The sequence below is a fragment of the Cotesia glomerata genome, linkage group LG7 (genome assembly GCF_020080835.1).
Source record: "Cotesia glomerata isolate CgM1 linkage group LG7, MPM_Cglom_v2.3, whole genome shotgun sequence".
NCBI classification, from domain to species: Eukaryota; Metazoa; Arthropoda; class Insecta; order Hymenoptera; family Braconidae; genus Cotesia; species Cotesia glomerata.
Window position 1 is genome coordinate 1,233,560 of NC_058164.1, and position 26,459 is coordinate 1,260,018.

At 30.4% G+C, this 26,459-nt stretch overlaps 1 protein-coding gene across 12 annotated transcripts; it reads right to left on the reverse strand.

Moving 5' to 3' along the window:
* Window positions 1-53: 53 nt before the first annotated feature.
* LOC123268477 (muscle calcium channel subunit alpha-1) lies at window positions 54-23,277 on the reverse strand. 12 transcript variants are annotated; one of them, XM_044733554.1, is made up of 36 exons: window positions 22,930-23,277; window positions 21,584-21,966; window positions 19,368-19,934; window positions 18,653-18,898; window positions 17,176-17,435; window positions 16,850-17,046; window positions 16,650-16,753; window positions 16,384-16,550; window positions 16,188-16,290; window positions 15,866-16,085; window positions 15,609-15,760; window positions 15,424-15,541; window positions 15,124-15,337; window positions 14,765-15,026; window positions 14,550-14,674; window positions 14,199-14,452; window positions 13,956-14,122; window positions 13,792-13,879; window positions 13,159-13,266; window positions 10,761-10,813; window positions 10,539-10,685; window positions 10,241-10,442; window positions 9,877-10,146; window positions 8,617-8,700; window positions 8,317-8,367; window positions 7,316-7,607; window positions 7,081-7,232; window positions 6,765-6,989; window positions 6,486-6,690; window positions 5,798-6,033; window positions 5,490-5,707; window positions 5,028-5,174; window positions 3,884-4,146; window positions 3,273-3,596; window positions 2,663-2,790; window positions 54-1,639 (listed from the first exon to the last, which is right to left on the reverse strand). In XM_044733554.1, the coding sequence occupies exons 3-36, from the start codon at window positions 19,688-19,690 to the stop codon at window positions 1,286-1,288; spliced, it is 6,459 nt and encodes a 2,152-aa protein (XP_044589489.1). In that variant the 5' UTR covers window positions 19,691-19,934; window positions 21,584-21,966; window positions 22,930-23,277; the 3' UTR covers window positions 54-1,285. The 12 variants fall into 12 exon arrangements, with proteins under 12 accessions (XP_044589489.1, XP_044589487.1, XP_044589486.1 ...); XM_044733552.1 differs by lacking the exon at window positions 22,930-23,277 and adding an exon at window positions 22,735-22,899; XM_044733551.1 differs by lacking the exon at window positions 22,930-23,277 and adding an exon at window positions 22,537-22,899.
* Window positions 23,278-26,459: the final 3,182 nt, after the last annotated feature.

Genomic DNA, 26,459 nt, shown 5'->3' on the forward strand with positions numbered 1-26,459 from the left:
AAGTAAATCAGTTCCGCTTAGCAAAGATTTTACTCGCCACTCCACAGCCCCTGATTGTTATTTATTTATTTATTTGTTTTGTTTTTCATTTTTTAATTGGATTTCACTTTTTTTTACTATTTCAATTCGTCATTGTAAAGTCTACGGCATGTGATCTACGAACACTACCCGTGTAAACTGTAAACTCTCTTTACAATAGTATAAAAAGACATTAGACAATATAATAATATTAATAATAATAATAATTATAATAATAATAATAGTAATAATAATAATAGTAATTATAATAATATCATAATACAGTAAGGATAATGTCGAAAAGCGATTACGTTAAAATCGAGTGTACAATTATGATTTATATATTTTTAATATTTTAAACCCCTATCTATTATTTTGTTTACTTTTCGACTGACAATTCTCTCGATGCGCAATAATTAAATTGGCTTTTATATGCTGGATTAATAATTATTCTCAGCTATATATTTACCGATAGTTTTTGTGTGCGTTTGCTTACAATCGAAAGTACTTTGTTGGGATTGATAAAGGTCTTGATCTGGTCCGAAATAATTTAACTATATAAGATTACTTAGGCACTTGTTATAATTATATCCAACTTTCTTTCGTTCTATCTCTTTCTTACTATACCTTTCTCTCTTTTTTTACTCTCTATAATTTTTAAATACATTCTTTCAAATTACATTCCTCATTGTAGTTTTTACTTTTAGTAATAGTAATGGACAATTGTAGAAGTTAATGATGACGACGGATTATTACAGTTGTGAAAAGACTAGTGTAAACAGTTTTTATAAATATTATTATTGTATATGAGTATACGCGTAATGTATGTTTACATTATCAATTATCCTCAGTAGTATTTTTAAAAATCCACAGAATTTTGGTTATTATTAGTTTGTTTTTTTAAGATTTTTAAAAAGTTTAAGTCTAAGTCGTAATTATTAGCAATGAGAGAGTAGAGTAATTTCAATCAAATGTATAGTAAATATAACCGTGATGGCTGGTAGTTTTTATGTTTCATAGGAAAAAATATTAATTGAATCCTTATTAGTAAGTTGTATGACGTGTAACATTCGTCAATAGAATGCAATCCTTGTCTTATTCTTTTTCTTTTTTTTCTTCATCCATCATATATCATTATCTTTATACAATAAGTTAACAATAATAATATAATTAATTATTATTATAACTATAATATTAATAATTTAAGAAAAAATTTTTCGTTGCCGATAATTCGAGTTGCAGCAGTCTTATAACTGGACCATTGTCGCTAAGACAAAGGTGGTTGTCCTCCACGATTGTATTGCTGTTGTTGCTGCTGCTGTTGCGGTTGTTGTTGTAATTGTAAAGTTTGGGCTTGCGGTTGTTCTAGTGACGGCATTTGTTCCCGTAATTGTTCGTACACTATTTCACGTGGTCCCTGTGGCCGTGAATTCCAGTGTTGATCCATACTCTGCTGAAGTTGAAAAGTCAACGGTTGACCGCGGCGTTCTTGTAATAAAAGCTGATGAGCGGCACGATCCATCTCTTCACTTGTCATATCAAGTGCCTCTTGCATTTCTCGGGATGTGTATCTTACAAAATCTGGATCACAGTATTTACCAAGGCCTTGTTCCGCAAGTACCTTAAATATTCAATTAATATTTCATTATTTTTCAATTTAACAATTTAATTATACTAGCAACCTTGCAGTCACTATGTGACTGCCGTGAGTTGTGAACTATAAATAAATAAAATTTTGCTTTATTAAATAATGACTTTTGTTAAATTGCAATGTACTTTCTTAAATATTGAAGTTTTTAAAGATATAAGCTCATCCCGATGTTACACTCACCAAGAGCTTTCATTTGAGTACCCACATGCATTTTGATATATTTTTCATATATACATGTATATAATATATATAAATATATGAAAAATTGATGTGGGTACTCAAATGAAAGGTATCGATGAGTGTAATGTCGGGGTGAGCTTATATCTTTAAAAATGTCAATAATTTACAAGATATCTGTTAAATTGCACTGTACTTTCTTAACTATTGCCGTTTTTAAAGATATAAGCTCATCCCGATGTTACACTCATCAAGAGCTTTCATTTGAGTACCCACATGAATTTTGATATATTTTTTACATATACATATATATAATATATATAAATATATGAAAAATTGATGTGGGTACTCAAATGAAAGGTCTCAATGAGTGTAATGTTAGAGTGAGCTTATATCTTTAAAAATGTCAATAGTTCACAAGATACAAGGTCATTTCTAAATTATGTATCTAGAGATAAAGCATTTTCATTAAATTTTCACTAAATTTCACTAAAAAAATAGATTTTATCACATGACTATCCTAGACACAAAATTTTTCTTATTCTCTTAACAGTATAGATTATATAGTATTTTATAAAATGATACTGAAATTAAAAGACATCTGTTAATTTTTTCAATTTTTATAACAACTAAATTACTAAAAAAAAAAAGTTTAATAGAAAAATTCCACATCTAGAAATTAAAAAAAAAATTACAAGTGCAAATGTATTAAAAATTTTTTTTTATAATTAATTTTTAGTAAAAATCAATAAAATTATCAAATGTCTGCTGATTTCAATTTTATTTTATAAAAGTACAAGAATAAAATTTACTTACTCGACCAACGAGACTTTCCGCACTGCCAATTACCTCGAAGTTGGGCTTACGATCAGCAGGACTACCAGGTAAACTGTGCGATAGACGTTCAGATCCAACGCCTCCGTTGCTTTCATTGTTCCATGTAACTATTTACGTTAAAAAATAAAAATATATTAGCCAATTTGTAACAATTACCAATGCCTCACTTTTAGTCAATTGTTAATTTTAATTAGTTTAATTATTAATTCTTAATTAACATAGCCTGAAGCTTTAGCTTTACACTTGTTAATCCACGAAGTACACTTTACAGGTACTCAAAAACTAAAATAAAACGAATTAAAAAAGTAAAACTCAACAAAACAATAAAAAAGGGTATAATAAATCAAAATGAAAAACAATCGCGTGCGGCCAAGCTCGAGTTAGTATTATGAGCATCAAGTAAAGCTAACAGCATCATGCATCATGAATTATAAATTTATATAAATTTTTTATCTTGGACCCATAAAATAAAAAATTTATGCTGCTTATTTTTTTTTTATATAAACATTTTTAAAATTTAATTCTCTATTCCTTATTGCCAATCGATTCTCGAATAATCATAAGTATAGACTCGAGGTTATTCCGTCACCTCTGCCGTGGAACGAAGCCCGGTGAGTCAAACAAGACTCGCAAACTCGCCAAGGCCCGGTGAGAGCCATAGTTTGGGTAGCAAGTCTCAAACCATTGGCAATACTTTTCTTCCTATCAACAGACAGCGCTTGACTGGTCTCTTTTCCCCCTGTATTGTCATTTTCAGCAGTCTCTTTTCGTTTGGTCGAAGATGAGGTTCTCGTGAGACCTGGGTCCTCTTCTTCAGGTACATCGATACACTTTGATCTCTTCATAGACTTTTTTCTGATGGATCTTCTGGATCCACCGGCTGAGTCCTCCTCAAGCGACGTGTCGTCCAAAACTGTCCGGATAAGCAAGACAAACAGCACGTTCTTTTTTTTTTAATTCAAGATAAAAGCAAAGTATCTGATATTGATATTGATATTCTATTAACATTTATTCAACTGTAAATTGAGGTTCGAGAACGGTGTATGTTTAGTGTGTTTTTTATTTATACTGTAAAGAAGTTTTGTGATGGCTTTGGAAGACTGGTCATGTTCATGTTTGTCATAAATCATAACTGTTTAATTAAAGTGTATTTGCTTTAATTTCATTTTTTTTTTAATTATTATTGAAGATGAGGCGTACCGTGCTGATGACTCCAGCCGATAATATCTACGCAGCATCCTCTAGACGCGTAGGCGTAATAACGAGCACCGTCGTTGGAAGAGGAGCCGAAACTTGGACTGGGACTTGGACTCGGTGAGATTGTTTGACTGGTTGTGGTGGTACTAGAGTCACCCTTGGTTTCCGTTGATGTTGCAAAGCTGATGGTTGCTCCACTGCTAGGAAGATTCCTTCGCGGAGGCGGTGTCGGTGGCGTCAGCTGGTGCTCGATCCCGTCTTCGAGACTGGATACGCAGGCGGCAAAAAAAAAATAAAACGCACACGGGGACAAATACTTTAGTTATGTTAACATGTTAGGCAGTGCAGTCGGGAGTTAAGGCTTATTTAGTTACATAGTTTATTAATTAATATATTAGTTAGTTAATTAGTTAATTAGATCTATTATTTAAGCCTATTATTTTTTAATCTTCTTAGCCTAAGTACCAAGTCAAGCATGCGGATGAACATGCTTCTTCTGAACACTTACGCGTTCGCGGAATAAACAAGCTTCTGTTAAAAAAAATTTTTTTTTTTTCATTAAATGACAATGGTACAGCAATCATGACTAATGATTAATAGAATAGTCCATGCGGGCATTAAGCGAGCAAGCTGTTTCAACTACTGAGCTCTCTCAACATTATCTTACCATATTCGTTACTTGGATGGAGGTAGTTACCGCTACCCGGACCACTGAAACGTATGACAGTAAAAAAGAAGCTTGGAACAACGATATAAATTACAAAAAAAATAAATTCAAAGTGTAATAATAAATATAAAATATAATTAACTACTCGCGACAATGGTTTAACAAGTATAGGATTTAAAATTATTTCAATATATACTTCTGTGTATTTTCTTTTGGATTTAATGTCTTTCAATTTGTTTTTTTTTTTTTTTTTTTTTTAACAAAAAAAAATATTTGGACAAAGCATACGGCATGCACTAGGCTCAACTCGCGATTTATTTTGGTAATTATTGAAGTATTCATATATTTTTATTTTGTGTTTATAAATATTCATAAAAACGAGCGGTCAAATACATCGATTAACTATCAACGTGTAGATGCGTTGGAGCACCGATAAAAATATTGACATCGATAAATATTTATTTTTAGTAATTTACTTACTCCAATACTTTGTAGGGATTCTGAAAGTTAGCCGGCTGCATTCCGGTGTTTGAGAACATTGCGAGAGGCCTCATTGGTATGTTCTCCTCAAATCCAACTATTCTTGGCTCTGGGGCAGTCTGAGTGTTGCCAGAGTCACTAATTACACTGTAATAGAAATATATGGTTATTATTATTAATTACAGTCAACGCTCTCTGTATTTGACTCGCCCGTACAGGACCATTCTCTGTACTTGACTCGTCCTTGTCCATAAGAGCTATGTAAAATCGTCAAATACAGAGGAAGAATGTGGTCAAATACAGAGAGCGTCGACTGTATTGTTATTTTTTTTTTTTTTTTCAATGTCTCGCTTCAATTATTATAAAATTTATTTTTAGATATTTTTTACAGTTCAGACAAATCCTTATGTGAAGTTTATAGAAGGGCTTTTTTGCTGATATCGATTGACATTTAATGCATACCTAGCGACGTTTGGCACAACCTGGTGCGACCTTGCCGTGATTTGATTGCCATCCGCTCCACCAGCTCGTTGAAGTGAGACGTACGGTACGAAATCGATCGAATTCGTTGGGGAAATCTTTGGAGCGTTATTTGAATTTGTTTTTAATGATTTAGCGCGGAAACTGTGATGGCCTCTTCGCATACTCGACCAAACGCTGCCGAAAAGCGAATGATTTCTCTGTGAAGAAAAATAATAAATTTATAAATTAGATTTTTTATGATCAAGTTGTTGCGCATTTGCAAAAAATTAATTAATGATCAAATTTACTCTGTGTGTTGGTTCTGGATTATCATCAAGTAATTCTTCAAGATTACCCGAGATCGCACGTTTTAATTCCGGACCAGCTTCATGTAACGTCCTCAAACCAGCTTGAAGTGTCGCAGTATTATGACAATCCTTATCACCCTCTTTCATTTCTTGTTCTTTACGTTTTTTAAAACGACGGAAATAGTCTTGTATGAGGAAGGTCGCGTAAAATTTACCCACTGTCACTTCATCATCAACTGAAATGTAATATTACATGTTAATTTAATGTTTTTTTTTTTTTTTTTTTTTTTTTTTTTTTTTTAAAATAAGCAATGTTATAATGAGAAATTAATTTGTTAGAATTTTTTGACAATTTTATTTCTTAATTGAAAAAACAAAAATTTTTCTCCCAATAACTTTCTTCTTTAAAAAAATTTTTCTCAATTTGGAAAAAAAATTTTGGATGAAAATTTGCAAGTTGCTAATATTGTTTTTTTTTTTTTATAAAATCAAAGAAACTTTTTTTTTATCAAGAAAGTTACTATATAAAAAAATTTTTAATTTCTTCAGCTAAAATTGTTAAAATTTTAAACAAATTAATTTTTTGCCACAGTAATACTCATTTTTTTCAAAAAACATTTTTTCTCTCAATTTCAATGCTAAAAATATAATCTGCAAGTATTATTTATTAATTTATCAATTTATTTACCTCCAGGTGGTGGTACAACTTGATCCAATAACTTGGGGTTGGTTCGTTTCCATATCTTTTTAATAACAGCTCGAAGCGAAGCATTTGCTTCATCAATATTACCTTCTGTTTTAATTCTCAATGATGTTCTCACCACGGCAAACAATGTCGCATTAAAGAGAACCGTACCATCGCTATTCAACGGCATATTCATTGACACCAATCTCTATACAATCCCGTAAAAAATATTAATTAAAGATCTTTGTCTGTTTAATAGCAAACAAAATTAAATGACTTTACCTTGCAAGCGACACGATGAGGACACAGTTTTCCAAACCCAAGCGGGGGTGATATCTTTCGCAATAATTGTACTACATCGAGATGTTTGATGCGACCTTTTGCATCTGGGTCGTATTCAGACCACAGACGAATAAATTCATCTAAATGATGTGGACCCAGAATAGACCAATCTCTTGTCAAGTAATCAAAATTGTCCATGATAACGGCGACAAATAAATTGATAATCTAGGTGAAAAAAAAAAAATGTGAAATAATTCATTTTTTTTCTCGCATCCAATTTTGTTGTTGAAAAAATAAAACAATGAAAATAACTTACTAAAAATGAACAGAGTACATAAAACGATATAAAGTATGGAAAAGCAATATCATTGCCGCATCCATTTGAAGTACGCTCATCACTTTTCGGATCACATTTTACTTCTCCAGGACGATTTGAACAATCAAGCATTATATTTTGCCATGATTCACCTAAAAAAAAATAGATTTATATTAATATTATTTATCATTTACTTAATTGATAAATTTAGTGTAAAAATATAAAAAATACATACCAGTAGCTGATCGGAATAAAATCAATACAGCCTGAGGAAATGTTTGGAAATTATTGTTACGATAAATCGTGGTCTCGTTGTCAAGCGCTATTTTTCCAAAGACCTGCATTCCTATCACAGCGTAGATGAAGAATAACATGACGATGAGAAGTGCGACATAAGGCAACGCTTGGAAGGATTTAATAAATGTCCATAGAAGTGTTCGTATACCCTCGCCACGACTTAGAAGTTTAACCAGTCGCATCACACGAAACAGTCGAAAGAAATTAATGGATATAATGTTTGAACCAGGCTGTAACATGTAATTTAATTGTTAATACTCAGATCTTATCAGTTAAATCGGTAACAATTAAGTAACAAGTTTTGCACGCTGTTTATCACAATCGTTTTATTATTTTTTGTCTCCAAGATATATTGGGGAGATTATTTTGTGGGGTGGTGGCAGGGTAGTTAGACTATTTCTACAGCGTCAGTTGATTATCCGTTTTAACAATTAGGCGTACCTTACAACACGCAATGCCTATTACTACTTTTTTTTTTATTTAGATTCAAGCAGAAAAGTCCGTTGATATTCAACCAATAAATTGTCTTCTTTTTCGATAGTTTGTTTTTATTTTTGATTTGTAATAAATTTTTCGGTTGATTTATGAGTAAAATTTGTCCTCTCAGGTTTCATTTCTTTGCCAATTATGTTTTTGTTATCAAAAACTATTTTTATTCATTGCACATGGGACTTTTGAGCACGAATCCTAGATAAATGCTAATGGATGAAAGATAACTAGAGCATTCCTGCATTCACAATGTTTATATTACACAAAATAAACATTTGTATGTATAACATGTAGATTAATAAAAAATTTGAATAAAAGAATAAGATTAAAACAAATATAAAAAAATAAAATTATACTATGTGCATGATAGTGATATTGGGGATGATCACACAACACAGACATACACACTCGCATTCAACACATCATTCACGTAGACCCACGCCTACATACAGTTTTAACGTTGGGGAGAGGAGAAACTCCCGCCTTGACATGCAGTCGTGCCTAGAAATAAAAACAAATATGTGCCATATACATTTATAATTAAATAAAATAATAATAGTTTACGCGTAATACCTTTAAAAGGTACAACTAAAAAAATCAATACTTTAACCCAATGAAAATATCAATTTTCTACTGTTCAGTAAATAAATAAATAAATAAATAAATACGTAAATAAATATATAAATAAATCAATACTTAATTTACACTAGGCATAAAAATTAAATCAATAAAATAAGAGGGTAGACTTACGTTTACTTCGGAGTATACTATGTCGATAAAACTTCCTAATACGATAATAAAATCAAAAACATTCCACGCATCACCAAAATAATTCTGTAAAATATTACAAATAAATTATTATTTGATTTACTAAATTGAGAGAAAAAATTTTTTTCGAAAAGAATGGGTATTTTTATGACAAGAAATTAATTTATTGAAAATTTTCTACACTTTTATTTCTTAGCTGAAGAAATCAAAATTTTTCTCACGGTAACTCTTGTAGAAAAAAAGTTTTCGAAGTTTGAGAAAAAGAATTTTGGATGAAAATTCGCAAGTTTTCTATCTAAAATTTTTAACTTCCCGCTAAGAAAATTGAAAATTTTCAAAAATCGGGAAGTTATTGGTGTGTGTGTGTGTGTGTGTGTGTGTGTGTGTGTGTGTGTGTGTGTGTGTGTGTGTGTAAGTATGTAAACCGCTTATAACTTTTGAACGGTTAAACCGATTTCATCGCGGTTGGTGCTATTCAAAAGGTCTTGGCCAAACTTAGATTTTGAATACAATTTGGACTGATTCGGACCGATGGATTTCGAAAAATTTTAAAAAAACTGTAAAAAAAAATTTTTTCAAAAGTGGTTTTTTTGGAATAACTTTTAAACGGCTCAATCAATCAACTCCAAAAACTAATCAGCTCTTAACATAAAAAAAACCACGTCGATTGTCGCTAATCCGGTCAAAATCAGTTGATTCGTTCGAGAGATATCGTGCAGGAAAGAAAACCCAAAAAAGTGTTTTTTCGGAATTACTCCGAAATTTCTAGTTTGACCAATTGAAACTTAAAAATTCTTTATAAGGCTTAAAAAACTGCGTAGAATGCCGCCAACCGCGTACAAATCGGTTCATTCATTCAAAAGTTATTGCGGTTTGAAAATTCAAACAATAGTGTTCTATGAAACTTTTATCAGACTTTTGAGCTCAAAGAGCTCAAAAGCATAGAAAAGGTATCTTCGTAGGTGCAATTTTAAGCGCCCAGGTATTAACGGAATTAGCGAGAAGTTGCAGGGATGATCTTTAGGGTCAACCGTTTTCCTAATTTTTTTTTCCCAAATTTAGAAAACTTTTTTTCAACAAGAAAGAGTTACCGAGAGAAAAATTTTGAATTAATCAGCTAAGAAAAAAAATTGTTGAAAATTTTTAACAAATTAATTTCTTATTATAACATTGTTCATTTTTTTTTTTTTTTAATGAAATTTTTTCTTTCAGTGTACTCAATATTATTATTAAATAAATTACCTTAAAACGAAATGCTGCAAGCTTGAAAACAAATTCAAGTGCAAAAACGGCAGTAAATATCATATTCAAAACGTCGAGGGCATGAGTATAAGGGTCTGGCTGGTTGTAAAATTTCATCGCCAACGTTATTGTATTTATAATAATCAAAGTAAAAATAGTGTATTCAAAAGGTTGTGACGTAACAAACCACCAGACTTTGTATTGTATCCGGTGTTTTGGTATGTAACGTCTCACTGGTTTTGCTTTAAGAGCAAATTCGATGCAATTACGCTGCAAAGAAAATAAACAATATTTTATTTTCTTTTTTAGTGAAGTAATATAACAGTTATTATTATCATGATAAATAATAAAAAATAATACATACTTGATTTTTATCAAGTTCGCAATTTTTGTACTCTTGTTCACCTTCATTTTGAAATGTAACAATAACGAAACCGACGAATATGTTGACCATGAAGAATGCAATAATGATTATGTAAATAATGTAATAAGCTGCTACGATCGGTCGATAATTATGAATTGGTCCATAGTTTTCACGATTTGAGTCAATAGATACGTACAAAAGGCTATAAATTGTTAAGTTTTAAATTAGGTTACCAGTATTGATAGTAATTACGAGCATTCATGCGTTATTTAATTATTATTAATCATTTGGATAGTACCTGGGCCAACCCTCGAATGTTGATACGGTAAAGAGAGTCAGCATTGCTTTGGCAACATCGTCAAAGTGAAATCGATTCCTTCTCCATGCCCTTTCCTTCATAACCGGTTGATTTATATTCCCCTCATCAAAGACTAAATAAGTTCCCCTAAAAAACAATGAATATTAGTTCAATCAAAAATCTTATTTATCAAAAGAGATACTAAAGTAATTAATTACTCACTGACACTCTTCCTCAGTTATCTTCGATTCATCATTGCACGAAAAAAATTTACCCTAAATAAAACAACAAATTGGATCAATAACTTATAAAATGATAAATAAACAGCTTGTTAACATTCTTAGACAATAGTGTCAACAAAGTTGTAAAGCGTTATAATAAAAATGTTTAAAGTGCGCGCGTGCTTGTCTAATAAATTGCTTTTAATAAAATTTATAAATCGCGTGCAAACGAAATTCATTGATAAGCATTTTTTATTTTAGGTTCCTTATATAAATATTGAATAAATATATATATATATATATATATATTTTTTTTTTTAATTATTGAAATATAAAAAAATGCAAGTAACAGTGTGTTTTTTTATCGCGGTGTTATTTGTAATATAAAAAAAGTTTATAAAAAATAATAGTGTAATTAAAATGAATGTGATTTTTTTTTATTCGATGAGATAAGAGGGTGTCGCGAACAAACGGAGAACTTGCCCCTTTCTCTCGACGAGTCGCACTGTTGGTTTTTTATTGTCTTGGATTAACACATGCATATCTGCGGACATTAAAGGTAATTATACATTTATAACAATAATAAAATAATTAAAGAAAAAAAAGTGTGACGGAATTTTAAGAACATTTTTAATTTTAATCTAAACTAAAAAAAAAATTACTATTTTCTATGCTAATGGTGTCTTTTACTAAACTATTTTTGCCCTGCATTAGTTGTTTGGCATTGTATTTATTTTTCATCGTGCGTGTAGAGCGTGCGTTAAAAAAAAATTAATTGCGGAAGCGTGGAAGTGTTTTTTGTCGTGCTTAAGGATTTTTTACCTTAAATAGCTGTACTCCAATAACAGCGAACATGAATTGTAGGAGATAGGTGACCAACATGATGTTACCAATTGTTTTAATGGCAACAATCACACATTTTACTACGTACTATTGACGTATCATTTGCATTATATGTTCAATTTAATGTATTGCAATTAATTAATTTTGATATTTAATTAATTAATGTATTTATTAAGTTGAGGTCAGGTGCGAGCAGGACGCGAGCGAGCACAGCGGGATCAGATTCAACGCAGGACGATACGAGGCAGAGTGAAACAAAAAAAAAGAGATATTAGCATTAATCCGGGAGTCCTTGGATTTTTAAATTCAAATATTATGATTATTATTGTTTTTTTTACTATTAAAATTGCGAGTTAGTTGGGTAGGGCAGGTGAGGGCTGAAGGGTTTGGCCACAGGGTTGGTTTTTGTTTTTGGGTACAGGTAAAAATTCACTTCCCACTTTTTTATTCATTGGGTTTTAGAGCAGTCCGAAGGCTCATTGGTAGCGATTATTATTTATAAAATTCTTCGTATTACATATATATCCCTCTCGGCAATGCACCTGTCGGCTACGCGAAGCCAACAATTTTAAGTTTCTTTAATAATTAATTTTTTAATAAGTATAAATATTATTTTGCCGCATCAATAGAATTTCGTTTAGCACAACAATTTTATTTATAATAATAATTATAAATTATAATCTATAATAAATGTCGTGTTAATATAGCGACACACCACTGCAATGAATAAATTTATAGAAAAAAAAAAGAAAAAAAAAAGATAAATAAAGTAAAATAAGCATGCTTACTCGATATTAAATAAAGGAACTATTATCACGAGTTATATTAAAGGAAAAAAACAGTTTACTGGGTTGCATGTCTATAAATTCACAAAAAAAATGATCAAACAAACCAGTCAATTAGGGATACAGGGTTGAGATGTACGCGACTAATTATTTTAAACATTTAACAGAAATTTAATAAAAAAATTTTAAATATACTAATTTGTTTTTTACAATTGTTCTATTTTAAATAAAGAACTTTACTATTGTTTTCGGGAACCGAAAGGTGCATTGGTCGGAAAGAACATGGGTTGCCTCACATTCTCTTGTATTAATAATTTAAAATTACTTAAAAAAAAAAAGAGAAAAGAAATCAACAAACAAATAAACAAATACAGTAACACACTTGAATCAATAAATTGATAATAAATTTCACAGTGATTTACGATTAGTGTGATATTTACTTTAGTGATTATTTTTAAAAATTACTAAAGTGAGTAGTAAGAGCTAAAAATACAAGAGGTGAATATTTTAACAACAGTGTAAAATATAAAATGTCAAAAAGTTAAGTAAAAACTTAAAAAAACACCTTAAAATAGTTTAAATTAAAAATACAAAGGAAAGAGAAGTTAACTAATTAATTAATTGTAAGTCTTTAATAGGGTCAAGGGGGTCACCACAAAAAATATATCAAGAAGAAAACCACTCGAATTATTAGATGAAATTGATGTTGGATCATTTATACATCAATGATCCAATTGATCATTACAGTTTGTTTCGACGTCAGCAGCCTACCTTGAAGAGTTGTACGCCAATAACGGCAAAGACGAACTGCAAGAGGCTGGTGACAAGGACAATGTTTCCGATAGTCTTTACAGCTACGATGACGCACTGTACTACGTGCTGAGTTTTAACATTAAGATATATCATGTGATTTTCAATCTTTCATTACAGTAAATTTTTATTGTTTCATCCACTACTTTATCATTATTATTTATTACTTTACTTCACTAAATCTTTGAGACTAAAATGAACAAGTTTTATCTATTATCTCCCACCCACCAGTACCCAACTAACCCGGCTAATAAATTTTTTGATTCATTATTTATTAGTTCATGAAGTTACTTGAAAACTTCGTTTTATATTCTAGCCTGCTAAAAATTTAATTCATAAGTAAATTTATTATTAACATCAGTTATATCTACAGCAAATGTTAGATTAAGAATTTTCTAACGGGAATGGACATTTGCAGATTAAAATTTGAATTCAAATTAAAAAAAATCTAAAAATAAATGTTTTTTTTTTTTATTATTATTAATGTAACTTTCGGTAAAGACGTTTAAGAAAAAAAATAATTTTAACTGATGGTTTAGAGTTAAGTGCTATTGAGAATAAGAAAGTAGAGAGATGCAGACAAAAACAAAATACCTTGAGGCCTTTGGCTCGATTGATGGCACGCAACGGCCTGAGGACACGAAGAACTCGTAGAATCTTAATAAATGATATTGCACCGGATCTATAACAATATGATATATTAGTTTATACTTCTAGGATTTAGATAAATATTGGCTTATTCATGGTAGTATTTTTACCTCCAGGCCATCGAAATAAGAGAAACGCAGACTACTAAAAGATCTAGAAGATTAAAAGCCGAACGGCAGAACGCTCCATCGTGTAAGACGAATCCGTAGGATATCATCTTCAGACATATCTCGAACGTGAATACTGATGTGAAGAAGTAGTCGAAGTAATTTAAAATCTGTTTAAATTAAATAATATTTTACGATCAGAGTTTCATTTAAGTACTGAGATAATCAATGAAGAATTAATTTTACGTTGTTGCGGTCTGATTGAGCGTTGAGGGGATCTTCAGCAGCAAGCATCCCGGATGATATCAAAATACACATGAGTATAACATTACCAAACCAGCTGTGGTTGCAGAACCAATGGCAGAATATTCGAAATCTGCTTTTTTGTGAGAATAAAAAAAATGATGAACCTTCAGGTATCGGCGGTTTCTCATTAGTCATTTTGTATTCTGACATTCTACGCGGTCTCGCTGATATTTCTTCTCCTCCCATTCCGCCATCTCAAATTAAAAAGTAAAATAACAGCAATTAAAATAAAGCGTTCAAGCATTACAATTTTTTCAATGATTAAAAATTAATTGTATTTAAATAAAGTACCATCCATTTCAGTATGATCATCTTCTTCTTCTTCTTCTTCCTCACCGTGTTCAAAATTCTCATCATCTGATTCAATAGTTATCCGTATTTTTCCCCGACGATCGCTATCTTCCTCGTCTTTGGATCTGAAACAATCAATCACTCATTAATCATCTAGCAAATTAAATTAATCCATGTCTTCTCAAAACAACAAAAATAAATAAATTAATCTTTACCCTTCAGTATCTAACGCCGCTTCATAATCATCCATGGTTTCATTAGGATCATGCTCTAAGTCTGTTCCGCCTCCTTCTTCCTCTTCTCCACCAGTTAAATCACCACCGTCATCTGGGCCAATTAGTTCATCGTGTGCCAAAGAACCACTTCGAGATTTATTTTTTTCTGCTTCTTCTTCAGCTTCTTTTTCAATGGCAGTTAACGATTCTGCGTCCGCGAGATTATCCACGGCAATGGCCAAGAAGACGTTCAGAAGAATGTCTATTTTTTAAACAATTGTTAGGAAAAATAAAACTAATTTTTAAACTTGACATCTAGATTAAAATATAATAATTAGTGAGTTTTTTTCAAAGGATACAATTTCCGCAAATGAATAAAATTATAAAATAAACACAGGCGAGAATTCCATGACTGGCGACACCGCCGTACGCCATTATACCCACATACATAACTGCATTCCAATCTTCACCCGTTAATATTTGAAATACTGTCAGTAAACTTTGCCAGAAGCTATCAAAGTTACTGCGAGGTTTGTCTTGCAAATCATCATAGTTAAATTTACCTCCAAAAACCTGGGGATTTGAAATAATTTATTAACAAAACAAATTAATAAATAAAATTGGATAATAATTCTATTAAATAAATTATTATATAATACCTGCATGCCTAAAAGAGCAAATATAACGATGAAAAGGAAGAGCAAAAGCAACAGGGAAGCAATTGACTGGATTGAATTTAACAAGGAAGCCACGAGATTTGATAAAGACCTCCAGTATCTAAATAAATATAATAAATTTATTAATAATAATAATTAACACAATGGTTCAAATTAATAATACTTACTTAGTTACTTTAAACACTCTTAAAAGCCTAACACAACGAAGAACTGAAACTCCCAAGGGTGGCATTACTTCTGTGCGTGTTAAAACCATTTCACTGATGGAACCCACCACAACAAAGCAATCAAAACGATTGAAAAGTGAGACAAAGTAACCCTGTATTTGTATTAATATTATCATTATTATTATTAGTCTGCAGTATTAATAAATTTATGGAATAAATATAAGTATTATTAATGATATTTATAGTTGATACATTACTTGAAATCCCAAACTATACATTTTCAGCATCATTTCCATACTGAAGAGGCCAATAAAAAACATATTTGTGACCTCTTGAAATTGATCAAGCCAGTCTGGTTGTCTGTAATGTTCAGTGGCCAATACACCGGTGTTTAAAAATACCAATACTATGATTAACCAGTAAAAGACTTGAGATTTAACAGCTTTACGGCACGCTCTTCTCATACGCCTGTTCACTCTGTAAATTAATTATAAATATTTTTAATTATAAATAATTCATTTATTCAATAAATTATTTTATTATATTATATGCAGATGTGTCTGATAATCAGATAGTAACCTATCAAAGTCTCGTCGCTTGCGTTTCCACACCGATTCCTGTTGAACCCCTTCTTCATCACCCTCCAGTCTATCGGTACTCTCCATTTCATTTTGCTGTTTCTCTGTACAAATTATTAAATCATTAATGCAATTAATTATTGTTATACAAAATAAATTAAATAGATAAAATACGATAATAAATTGTTATATTATACGTTTGCCATCCTGTGTTTGTGGCATTTCATCAGCTTCCGGTTCAATATCTTCCGCTTGAGTTATCCAATCTAAATATCCCCGAAGGTCATCTTCAATTTGCTGTTTCTCTCTCAGCTTTTGAAAGTCTCCTCGTGATTTAGCCTTTTCTCTCTCTTTAGAAAATTCTCTGAATATTAAAAGAAAAAAAAAAACATAAATAAGTTACTGGATTACAAACATAAAAAAAAAAACTTAAAATTAGAATTAGTTTATGAAATATACTAACCCGGATAACACTCCGAGAATTAGATTCATAACAAAAAAAGCTCCGAGAATAACCATTGAGATAAAGTATAACCATTGCCATGTGCTTCCCATAGCATCTTCAATCTATAAAAATAGATATAATAGTTTTACATGGCCTAGTTATGTAATTTGTTCATCTATTTAAGCTATATAAATTAGTCACTAAAAGCCAGTATTTACGTCGTATAAAACATCAGTCCATCCTTCAAGAGTGATACACTGGAAGACAGTCAACATAGCCAGGCCAAAATTATCGAAGTTTGTAATACCATCGTTCGGTCCTTCCCAGTATTGACGACTGCAGAAGTATTCTGGACCTAAAGTACTACACTGAAATCCACTATCTCCACAGGGATGTGGATTTTCCATTATTTTATCTGGAAAGTAATGTGACATACATTTAATAGAATGAAAAGAAAAGGATATTATTTCTTTTGATGAACTAACAAGTTTCATAACATGATCTACATCCTCATTAATGCAGTGTTTGTTTGATATAACGTTACCTGTAATATTACTTCTACATGTTTTGTGCATTTTCCCCGAGAAAAGCTCGAGTCCGATAATAGCATAGATTATGATAACAAAGAGTACCAGCAACGCGATGTGTAACAACGGTATCATAGCCCTCAGAATAGAATTGAGAACAACTTGAAGACTTGGAACTCCGGAAACCAGCCGAAGTGGTCGCAAGACTCGAAAAGCCCTCAAGGCTTTTACGTCAAATCCTTCTTTCATCAGGTGTTGCAATACCGTACTGATCATACTGATAATCATAATTACAAATTTTAAATATGTTATATTCTTTCCATATACTTAAAAAATAAATAAAAATGATCTCCCAACAAAGATTTTTTGATTCAACAATTTAATCTATTGATTTTTCGAAAATATAATATTTATATCTGTTTTTGTCGTTATAAGGAAATAGCTTTATTTGAATAATATAAAAATTATTTTAATCAATTCTTCAGAAAAAAAGTACTTTGTTGGCATTTTTGAAGAATATACGTTCTCGTGTCAAGAACACAAATTCCCAAAATAAATGTTTGTTTTTCTCAGTGTAGTAATTATAAAAATATCTATTTATAATGTAATTATTGCTCCATCAATTTGTGACACTTTTTTAAAAAACATTTTAAGCTTTACAAACAGTGGGTAAAAAAAGTTTGGAAAATCCAAAAGTGCACGCCTCATAACGCTCATTCATTTTTTAAGAAGACAATTAATTGTGTAATTGATTAAAAAAAAAAAAAAAAATTATAATTAATTAATTTCTTACAGAGTATTTTTTATTTTTTTTTTTTTAAACATCGGCACCCTTTTTTTTTTTGTCATATGCGCACGCAGTCTAAAAAAATCTAGCTTGATCAAGTGGTGCCATAGTTTTTACGTGACAAATAAGAAAAGTTCGTTTGGCTTTGTACGGTTGTATCGTAGTGAATTTTAATAAAAATTCAATTAAAAAAAAAATACGCAAACTAGGCCACTGATATGAAATACGGACCCAGTTCATCGAATTCTTAAACTAATAAAAAAGGTCCGGTCTTAAAATATCAATTTATTCGGGAGTAATCTTTGGTACATCCAAAATGGGGTGACATCCGGACGTCCACGTAAAATTTTTTTCAAAACGTTTTTTTTTTCAAAATAGCAACTTAAAATGATTTTAGAAAGTAAAAGATGGTTTAATTTAAGTGTTTTTTCGGTGTACATCTACTTATATCATTGTATAAGTGTAGTATGCTTGTGATAGAGGCTTTTAAAGATCACAAAATTGCTTGAACTTGACGAGTATAAAGCACAACCTCACGCGCTTCGCGCTATGAGGCGTGCAATAAAAGTTGGTTAATATAAATTTAAGAATAGGTTTTTCCATAAACTTAACGTTATTTTTTAACTTTTCCGGATACGATAATAAGTAATTATCGTCGATCACTTTATAACTATTAGTAACATTCTGTGTCATAAAAATAAACTTACCCGATGACAACAATTGTAAAATCCAACATATTCCATCCATTACGAAGATAAGATCCTTGGTGCAATGCAAAACCGTATGCAATAATCTTCATAACACATTCAGCTGTAAAAATTACAAGAAACACATATTCCACTTTTTCCAAGAACATATTCGTTGAATTGGAATCCCCGCATGGATAAGGAGTGTAAACTGCTAACGCTACGCAATTCGCAAATATTGTTATCAAGATGAGCCATTCAAAAGGTCTGTAATAAAATTAGTTAAGGTTCGATAGAAATAAAAAATTCTAAAAAAATATTATGAAAATTAATTGAGCAGATATTTAATAATTTTGGTGACAAATAAATTATTGCAAAAAAAAATTAGAAAAAAAAATATAATACTAAAGTTAGCCGACGTCTTTAATTTTTTGATTTTTTTTCAATAATTAAATTAGAACAAAAAAATATTTTTTAAAAATTACACTTTTAGTTTTTCAAGTTTTTTACAAATGAAATTTTTTTTTTTACTTTTTTATAATTTTTTTAATAAAAAAAAAATTCTAAAAATTTTTAGATGTCAGCTAACTTAATTTTCATAAAAAAAATTGACATGTAGAAATTTTAAAAAATTAAAAATGTAATTTTTTATAAATAATTTTTCGGAACAAATTTTTTTGTTAAATTTTTGTTAAATCAAAAATATTTTGATAATAATAATAAATAAAAAGGATACTTCCATTCGACGACTTCGATACACATTTTCCTTAAAGGATTTTTTAGGGTTAAGCAAAATAACGCTCGAACAGGTCGATCAGGCGGTGGTTTGCCACCCCGTCGGGCGGGTCTTTTAGGCGCCGCAGGAGTTATGGAGGTACCACCAGCTCCTGGAGCAGCACCTCCAGCAGGTGCTACCGCCTTGGTGGAGCCCATAGTGTCTTGTGGCGCGGTGACACTCGCCGTACCACTCGGCTGGGTCGCCGGGTAGCTGAGCGAGGTGACACGGGCCCCGCTGTCGACGCCGGGACCCGAGGACGCGACGCCATCGCCTGTGCTCATCGGTTCTTCGTGTCAAGATCTCCAACGACCGTGGTCGTTCGGTAACCGTTGTCACGTTCTCTATTCGTATCCTCGTCGTCCTCGTGGAAACGTCTTTTCCTTCTTCCACGCTTTTTGTTCCACGTATCAACAGAACTTGGCCTGATTGACTGCTGTTGCGATCGACGCGGGATCACAGTCACGTTCCTCTGACCGCTCCTTGGCATGCTACGGCGAGATTTTCACCACTAGCTTCTTTCCAGGGCTACAATGTCAATACTCTCTATTATTAAACTGTTTGTAAACATTTTTATTTTAAATAATTTTATTTTTATTTTCGTTAATTAGACACCCGATTTTTTTTTTTTATATTTTTAATAATAATATTTAAAATTACAACTAAAAAATCAAAAAGAACAAAAATGACATGTAATTTAAAATACAGCCAAGTGAAGCTAAGTAAAGTAGTATAGGCGTTTCAGGAGAGAGACACGGGCAAGTAAAGCTTTACTAAACGAATTGCGTTTGCTATATTTAGTGGCTTCGAAATACTAGTGTAGCAAAGCCTCACACGACGCCTCTAGCCCGGGATTGAATCTTTGGTTTTTCATCTTATCCTCTACTCTGCTCTATCTTACGTCGTAATTTAACGTCCAAACTCTCTTTACAACGGCCTACAATAATAAGTTAAGATGATAGAGATTGTTGTGTGTTAGCGTAACACATAATACCCCAAGTTTTCTTCAACCTGTTGCACTCTACTAAAGTGACCTTGTACGAATTTTTTCTTTTAATTTACTCTCTTTCTATTACTTTATTTTATTCCAATTCTATTCAATTCTATTTCACTCTTATTTTCTTCCTTCAAAAGACCATGAAAATTAAAAGAGAGTGAGGCAATCGGTGATCGACAGGTTTAATGTTGGAATGAGTCCAATCCTGTAAAATACTTTTCAGTATTATTGACGAGAATTATATGAACTTGATATACTTTTAACAATAAATTATTATTTATTATTGAGCTTTTATCTTCTGCATGTAATACATAATAGTATTTTGATTGACACAGCGACCTTACTAAATACCAATACTAATAAACTATTATATAGTTATAGTTTATACAGTGAAAAGTTCAATTATATCCGGTTGGTCGATCGCGCCCACAGGTGAATACACCTAGCAAGGTATACACTCTCTAACACCCTTATACCTTCTATCATCACATTCTATCTCCCAGTACACTCTTTACTCTCTTTACTCTCTTGTCTATGATGTGCAATTTTTTCATCATCCCTTATACCTTCGGTGTTTATTTAAAGAACTCAATAGGGGTTGAACGATTTAACCTCGTTTGAGAGTAGTCTTTTACCCTATATAATATATGTATCTATTAAAGTATGTCACGTTCCTGTTTATTTATTCTTTTATTCATTAAATCACTTTTTTATTATTACATATTTACACTAAGAAAAAAAAAATAAATTATTACTTTTTTTTTTTTTTTTTTTTTTTTTAATTTTTCTTATCTTACGGTTATGTTTATAGATGAACCAAGTCGAAGGAGAGATGAAGAGCTCAACTAAAAATTATATAGCTATGGCTTGGATTTATTTTTACGCGTCTCCACTTGCTCGGGTCGAGTTTAAACGAGGGAGAGAGTAGTGACCTACTGGCATACGATATTTGAGAAATTATGGTAAGAGCTAAGATTTTATCTGTGACATTTTCATTTTTATTTTTTAATTACCCTCATCTTTGCTTTTTAAAATCTGTTTAATTGTCCGTTAAAATGGTGATTAAAAAAAATTATTTTCAATTTACACGCTTATTATTTATTAATTTAAATATTAAAATTTAAAATCAATTTAATAAAAAAATTTTTTTAGTTTACAATGAAAGAAAACTAAGACTTACCGCATTCTCTGATTCGAACGTGAGGACGAACAAGGATCCCCAAGTATCAGGTAAACTGATAATAGAATCCACGCGTCATATTTACACTTGTGTCCTAGTTGAGTGTTGCATCCACCACTCACACATTCACAAGCTGATTACTCTTGTGTGTCGTCTTTACTCGACGAGGGTCGCGTGTCACACGTACCACAATATGTAAGACTAGAATACGCGAGGGTGATGTACACACACACTCCCGCTCTATCTCTTTATTGTAAATATGTATATAATATACATATATTATATATGAGTATGCATTGTAGTAACATACATGTATGACTTGTCTCTATTCTTCAGCCGTAATACTTTTCAACACAATAATTGTTGTTACTATTTATTTTCAGCTGCGAAAAAGATGAGGGAAAATTATTAAAGAATCGTCAATAAAATGTTACACGTGGGTTGATTATTAAGGGGCGGGGCTGACATACAAATAAAATAAAATACATGTAAAGTACAATGTTTAACATTCAATTGTTAACTGGATCCAGTTTACTGCATATATGCATCCAATAATCATAGAAATAGTTCAACAAAAATTTATTGAAAAATATGATAAACCGGATCTGTTAATTTAAACAATCGAGTTTAAGTTGTACTTGTAAAAATGCATAGACACGTAGATACTAGCTAAGCGTTGATTCACTTGTTCAATTAAAAATAGAACATCCGGATTCAGTCGATCGCCTCGACTGACTACATTAGTGTGTGGTAATTGCCTTGCTCATCATTTTTTTTTGGTTTCTATACTGTACTTAACAATACAATTATTATTGGAGCCAATAATTGGAAAACCGCATGTATAATTTTATTATTCGCGGAAAAAAATCATTATTATACTGAAAAACCCGATGAGTCAAGATGTAAAAAAAATTATGATCAAGGAATAATAGTAGTATAATGTAATATGTTACAATGAATTTGTGGCATGCGGGTTCATTGACTAGTGAGTCCTTTTTTTAATAATTTAGTTTTAATCATTTGAGTCAACTGAACTACTTGTGGTGATTATTATTTTTTTTATTATCTATAATCGCGTCAAATTCACCCCCATCACTCAGGAAAATGACCACTTGAAAAAATCCACGAGTGGTAAAATACAAAACACCCACCGATTAACACTACGTAGTTATTATATTATTCATAAGCTCGACGTTTGGGAGCTTTCCTCTTGCGTTTATTTACGTTTGAATGGCGATGGTGTAATATATCAATTGATTTTATAAATTTATAAATTTATTGAATATATAATAAAAAACTTGTTCGTTATTTTTATTAAATATTTATTTAGTTTATTTTTAGTTTACCTTATTTTTAATTATAAATTTAACACGGTAATTTTGATTTTTAATTTTTATTATTATTATTACTGGATTATTACTATAACTATTATTATCTATATATTTTTATTGTTACGTGCCACCCTCACTGTTGTCTTTACCCTCGCGGAGCACGAACGTACACACGGACCACTTTTTAACATCTGAACGAACGACCGAACGACACGACGATATAAGCGACGCCTGGCGTCGCGACGCCTGTCTGAACCAAGTCATCCATTTTCACTTGATTCACGGAGCTTGCGCTAAAATGAAACAATACTGTACTTATTTTATTGCTAAATGCTACGTTTCATTAACCGCTATGTTAAATTTTAATAGCGCCTCTGATACTTTATTTATTTATTTATTTACTTTTTACTACTTATTTTCTATTAAAAGTTTACGGATCTATTGTTACAAACTATAAATAAAAAACATATTTGTGGGAGTTACCGAGCTTACGCGCATGCGAGCTTTAGACTTTATTTTTTAACCCCTGTTTGTTGAGCTTTTTTATTTTTTGATATTTTATGGACTATCGGTAAGCGACGATAAATTGCCGACGATAAAGAAATTGGTATCCACGAATAATAAAATAAATTTTTTTTTTAGTAACCATTTGCTGGATGTTCATTTTTTCAATTTTTTCTCACGGAAAATTGAATCAGGACAATTTTACTTTCCATCAAACTTTTTTGTTTAAATTTTAATTTAAATTTACTAGATAAAGTTTATTAACTTATATTAAAGCAATTATTTTTTTATCATCTTTTTAGTGGAATAAGCTCAGTTATCCTTTGATATTTTTTAATTAATTTTAAATTTAGAGGAAATTAATTTTGACTACATTATCAACTTTTTATAACTTTTACTATCAAATACTAAAATTTAACTGAAGAAAATTTTTTTTAAGTTTTGCAAGAAATTTTTACAGTTTTTCTGACGAAGAGGACTACCCTGTTTAAAAATATTCATTGAAAAAAATTAAAAAAATTCACTCTATGCAAATTATATATCTATAGATATATACTTAGAAATTGAAATCAATTGGAATTATTGAAAAAAAATTCAAATCTTATGACAGTGAATTTTTTTAAATGAATATTTTTAAATGGGGTACACTGATAGAAGGATTTATTTGTATCAAAAAATATTTGTTAATAGTTAACAAATAATTTATTAGAGACCACTTTTTAGCATTAAACAAATATTTGTTAGTATTTAAAATAATTTGTTTGTATTTAATAAATCTGATATTCATTTATTAAATATTAATAAATCTTTTTAAATGCTAAGAAATATTTATTAAAGACTAAAAAGTGGTCTCTAATAAATGATTTGTTAAATATTAACAAATATTTTTAACTATAAACAAATCCTTCTATCAGTGTAACATTGCCGTATGCCTTTCTCACGATAAACGATATAGGGGAACCTGGGGCACAAAGAGGCCCCCCTCAAAAATGAGGTAAAAATTTTTTTTTTTAATTTCCCTCAAGTTATGACCTCTATAATGTTTTTATGATATTTTGGGCCAATATGTGATATGTGGGGCATAATGGACCACTCGAAAAAAAAAATTGTAACGAAAAATAATTTTTTTTTTTTAAATTGTGATAAATTTGTGGTAAAATGAATTAGAAAAAATATAATTAAACTGAAAAATTTTACAAAAAATTGAATCATGCAGGGGAGAGTGGTACACGACGGTCCCCGGCATAACGGCCCCTCTCATAAATTAGGTAAAATTTTTTTTTTCCATTTTCCGTCATGACCTCTATGAGGTTTTTATGATATTTCGGGCTAATATGTGATACGTGGGGCATAATGGATCATTCGAAAAAAAATGACAAATTTGAAGAATTCATTATTTTAGGCCTTTGCAGGTCAATGAATCAGAATGAATTTAATTAAACTGAAAAATTTAATGAAAAGTTGAATTATATAGCTTATAAAAATTGAAAACACAGTTTTTTGAAATTAAAACAATAATAATTATATTATTAATTATTGATCACGGTACGCTCTGCACCAGACAGAAACCTAATCTCAAAAATTTATTTGAATTCCTCCAAGGATGTCTTACTTTACGCAATTCATATTTCTAATTTTGACTTGATAAAAATATAAAAAAAAGGTCTGGTTCAAGATATTACGTATTTTAAAAGCTCAATCTGAAAACTCAACCTGTGATTTCAATCAATGTAAACTAATGTAACCAATTCATTGCTAAATAACATTTCTATATTTTTTCTTGTACGTAGGTTTAAAACCTCCGATTGCAATAAAAGAAATTAATTATATTTTTAACTATTATCTATTTAAAACTAATTAACAGCTTAACAATGAAATTTATAATAATTTTTTAAGACGTTAACAAAAATTAAACTTTGAATAAAACATGAAATATAAATGTTCGATGATTAGGAAATCACATCGAGATATTTTAATGAATATACGATTATTCGTAATGATCACAGACATATTCGTCAGAATAATCTTCGCCATTACCTGCGCAAGAATCATAAGATCATTTATTACAATTTTTACATTGAATCCATGACTTTGAGGACTCTGACGAAAGTCTTTTTTTTTATATTTTTATAATTTTTATATTTTAAATGTTTTTTTTTTCAAATTTTTTGGTTTTGATATTGTTTTATTTCTGTTTTTTTTTTTTTTTTTTGTTTAATTGAAGTCTTTTTTTTTTGCTTCATGTTGATTTTTTTTTTTTCTGTGATTTCTCGGCGATACTCAAGACTCGTAAGAATCGTGGTTTTCCCTCGACAACGTTTTCTGGCAGGAGAATCTCTAGATTTTGATGGTAATAGCTTTAGTAAAAAAAATTTTTTTTATATGATTTTTTGGAGAGGAGGCCGTCGTGCCCCAGAAAAAAAAAATTTTTTTTCGATTTTTAGCAAAATGTCGACTGATTCGTTCGAAATAGATGGAAAATAAATGAATTTGATGGTTAAAAGCCACAAAATAAAAAAATTCGCTTAAGGGGGCCATCGTGCCCCAGGCTCCCCTATCTCTAGAAAAAATAGTAATTTAACCTTTTGATTGAATAGTAAAACGAAATTGACTTTCTCAGTTAATAAAAATTTAGAGGTGAAAGTAATTTTTTGTTAATTAAAGTATTTTTGACAACTGCGACGATAAAAGGAAATAAATTTTATTTAATATTTTTCAATTGTAACTTATCAAACAACTTAGTTTCTTTTAACTAGAAGTAAACATGTGGTAAAAAATTAAGAGATAATAAAAGGAAACAGAAAGAAAGAGCGAAATTATTTTATCAACTTAGAGACAATTACTCTAATTATAAGTCCAGTTAATTTATCTTTTTGTCATTAAATTTTTTATTGTAAAATTTTTTTTATCCATTCTTAAAAATAAAAATCTCTAACATTGTATGGTATTTTTGTACTTTAATTTGAATCTAAATTTATGCATTCAAGATCGAAATATCAAAATATTCATGAATATTTTATCAAACATCATTTCACTTGCAA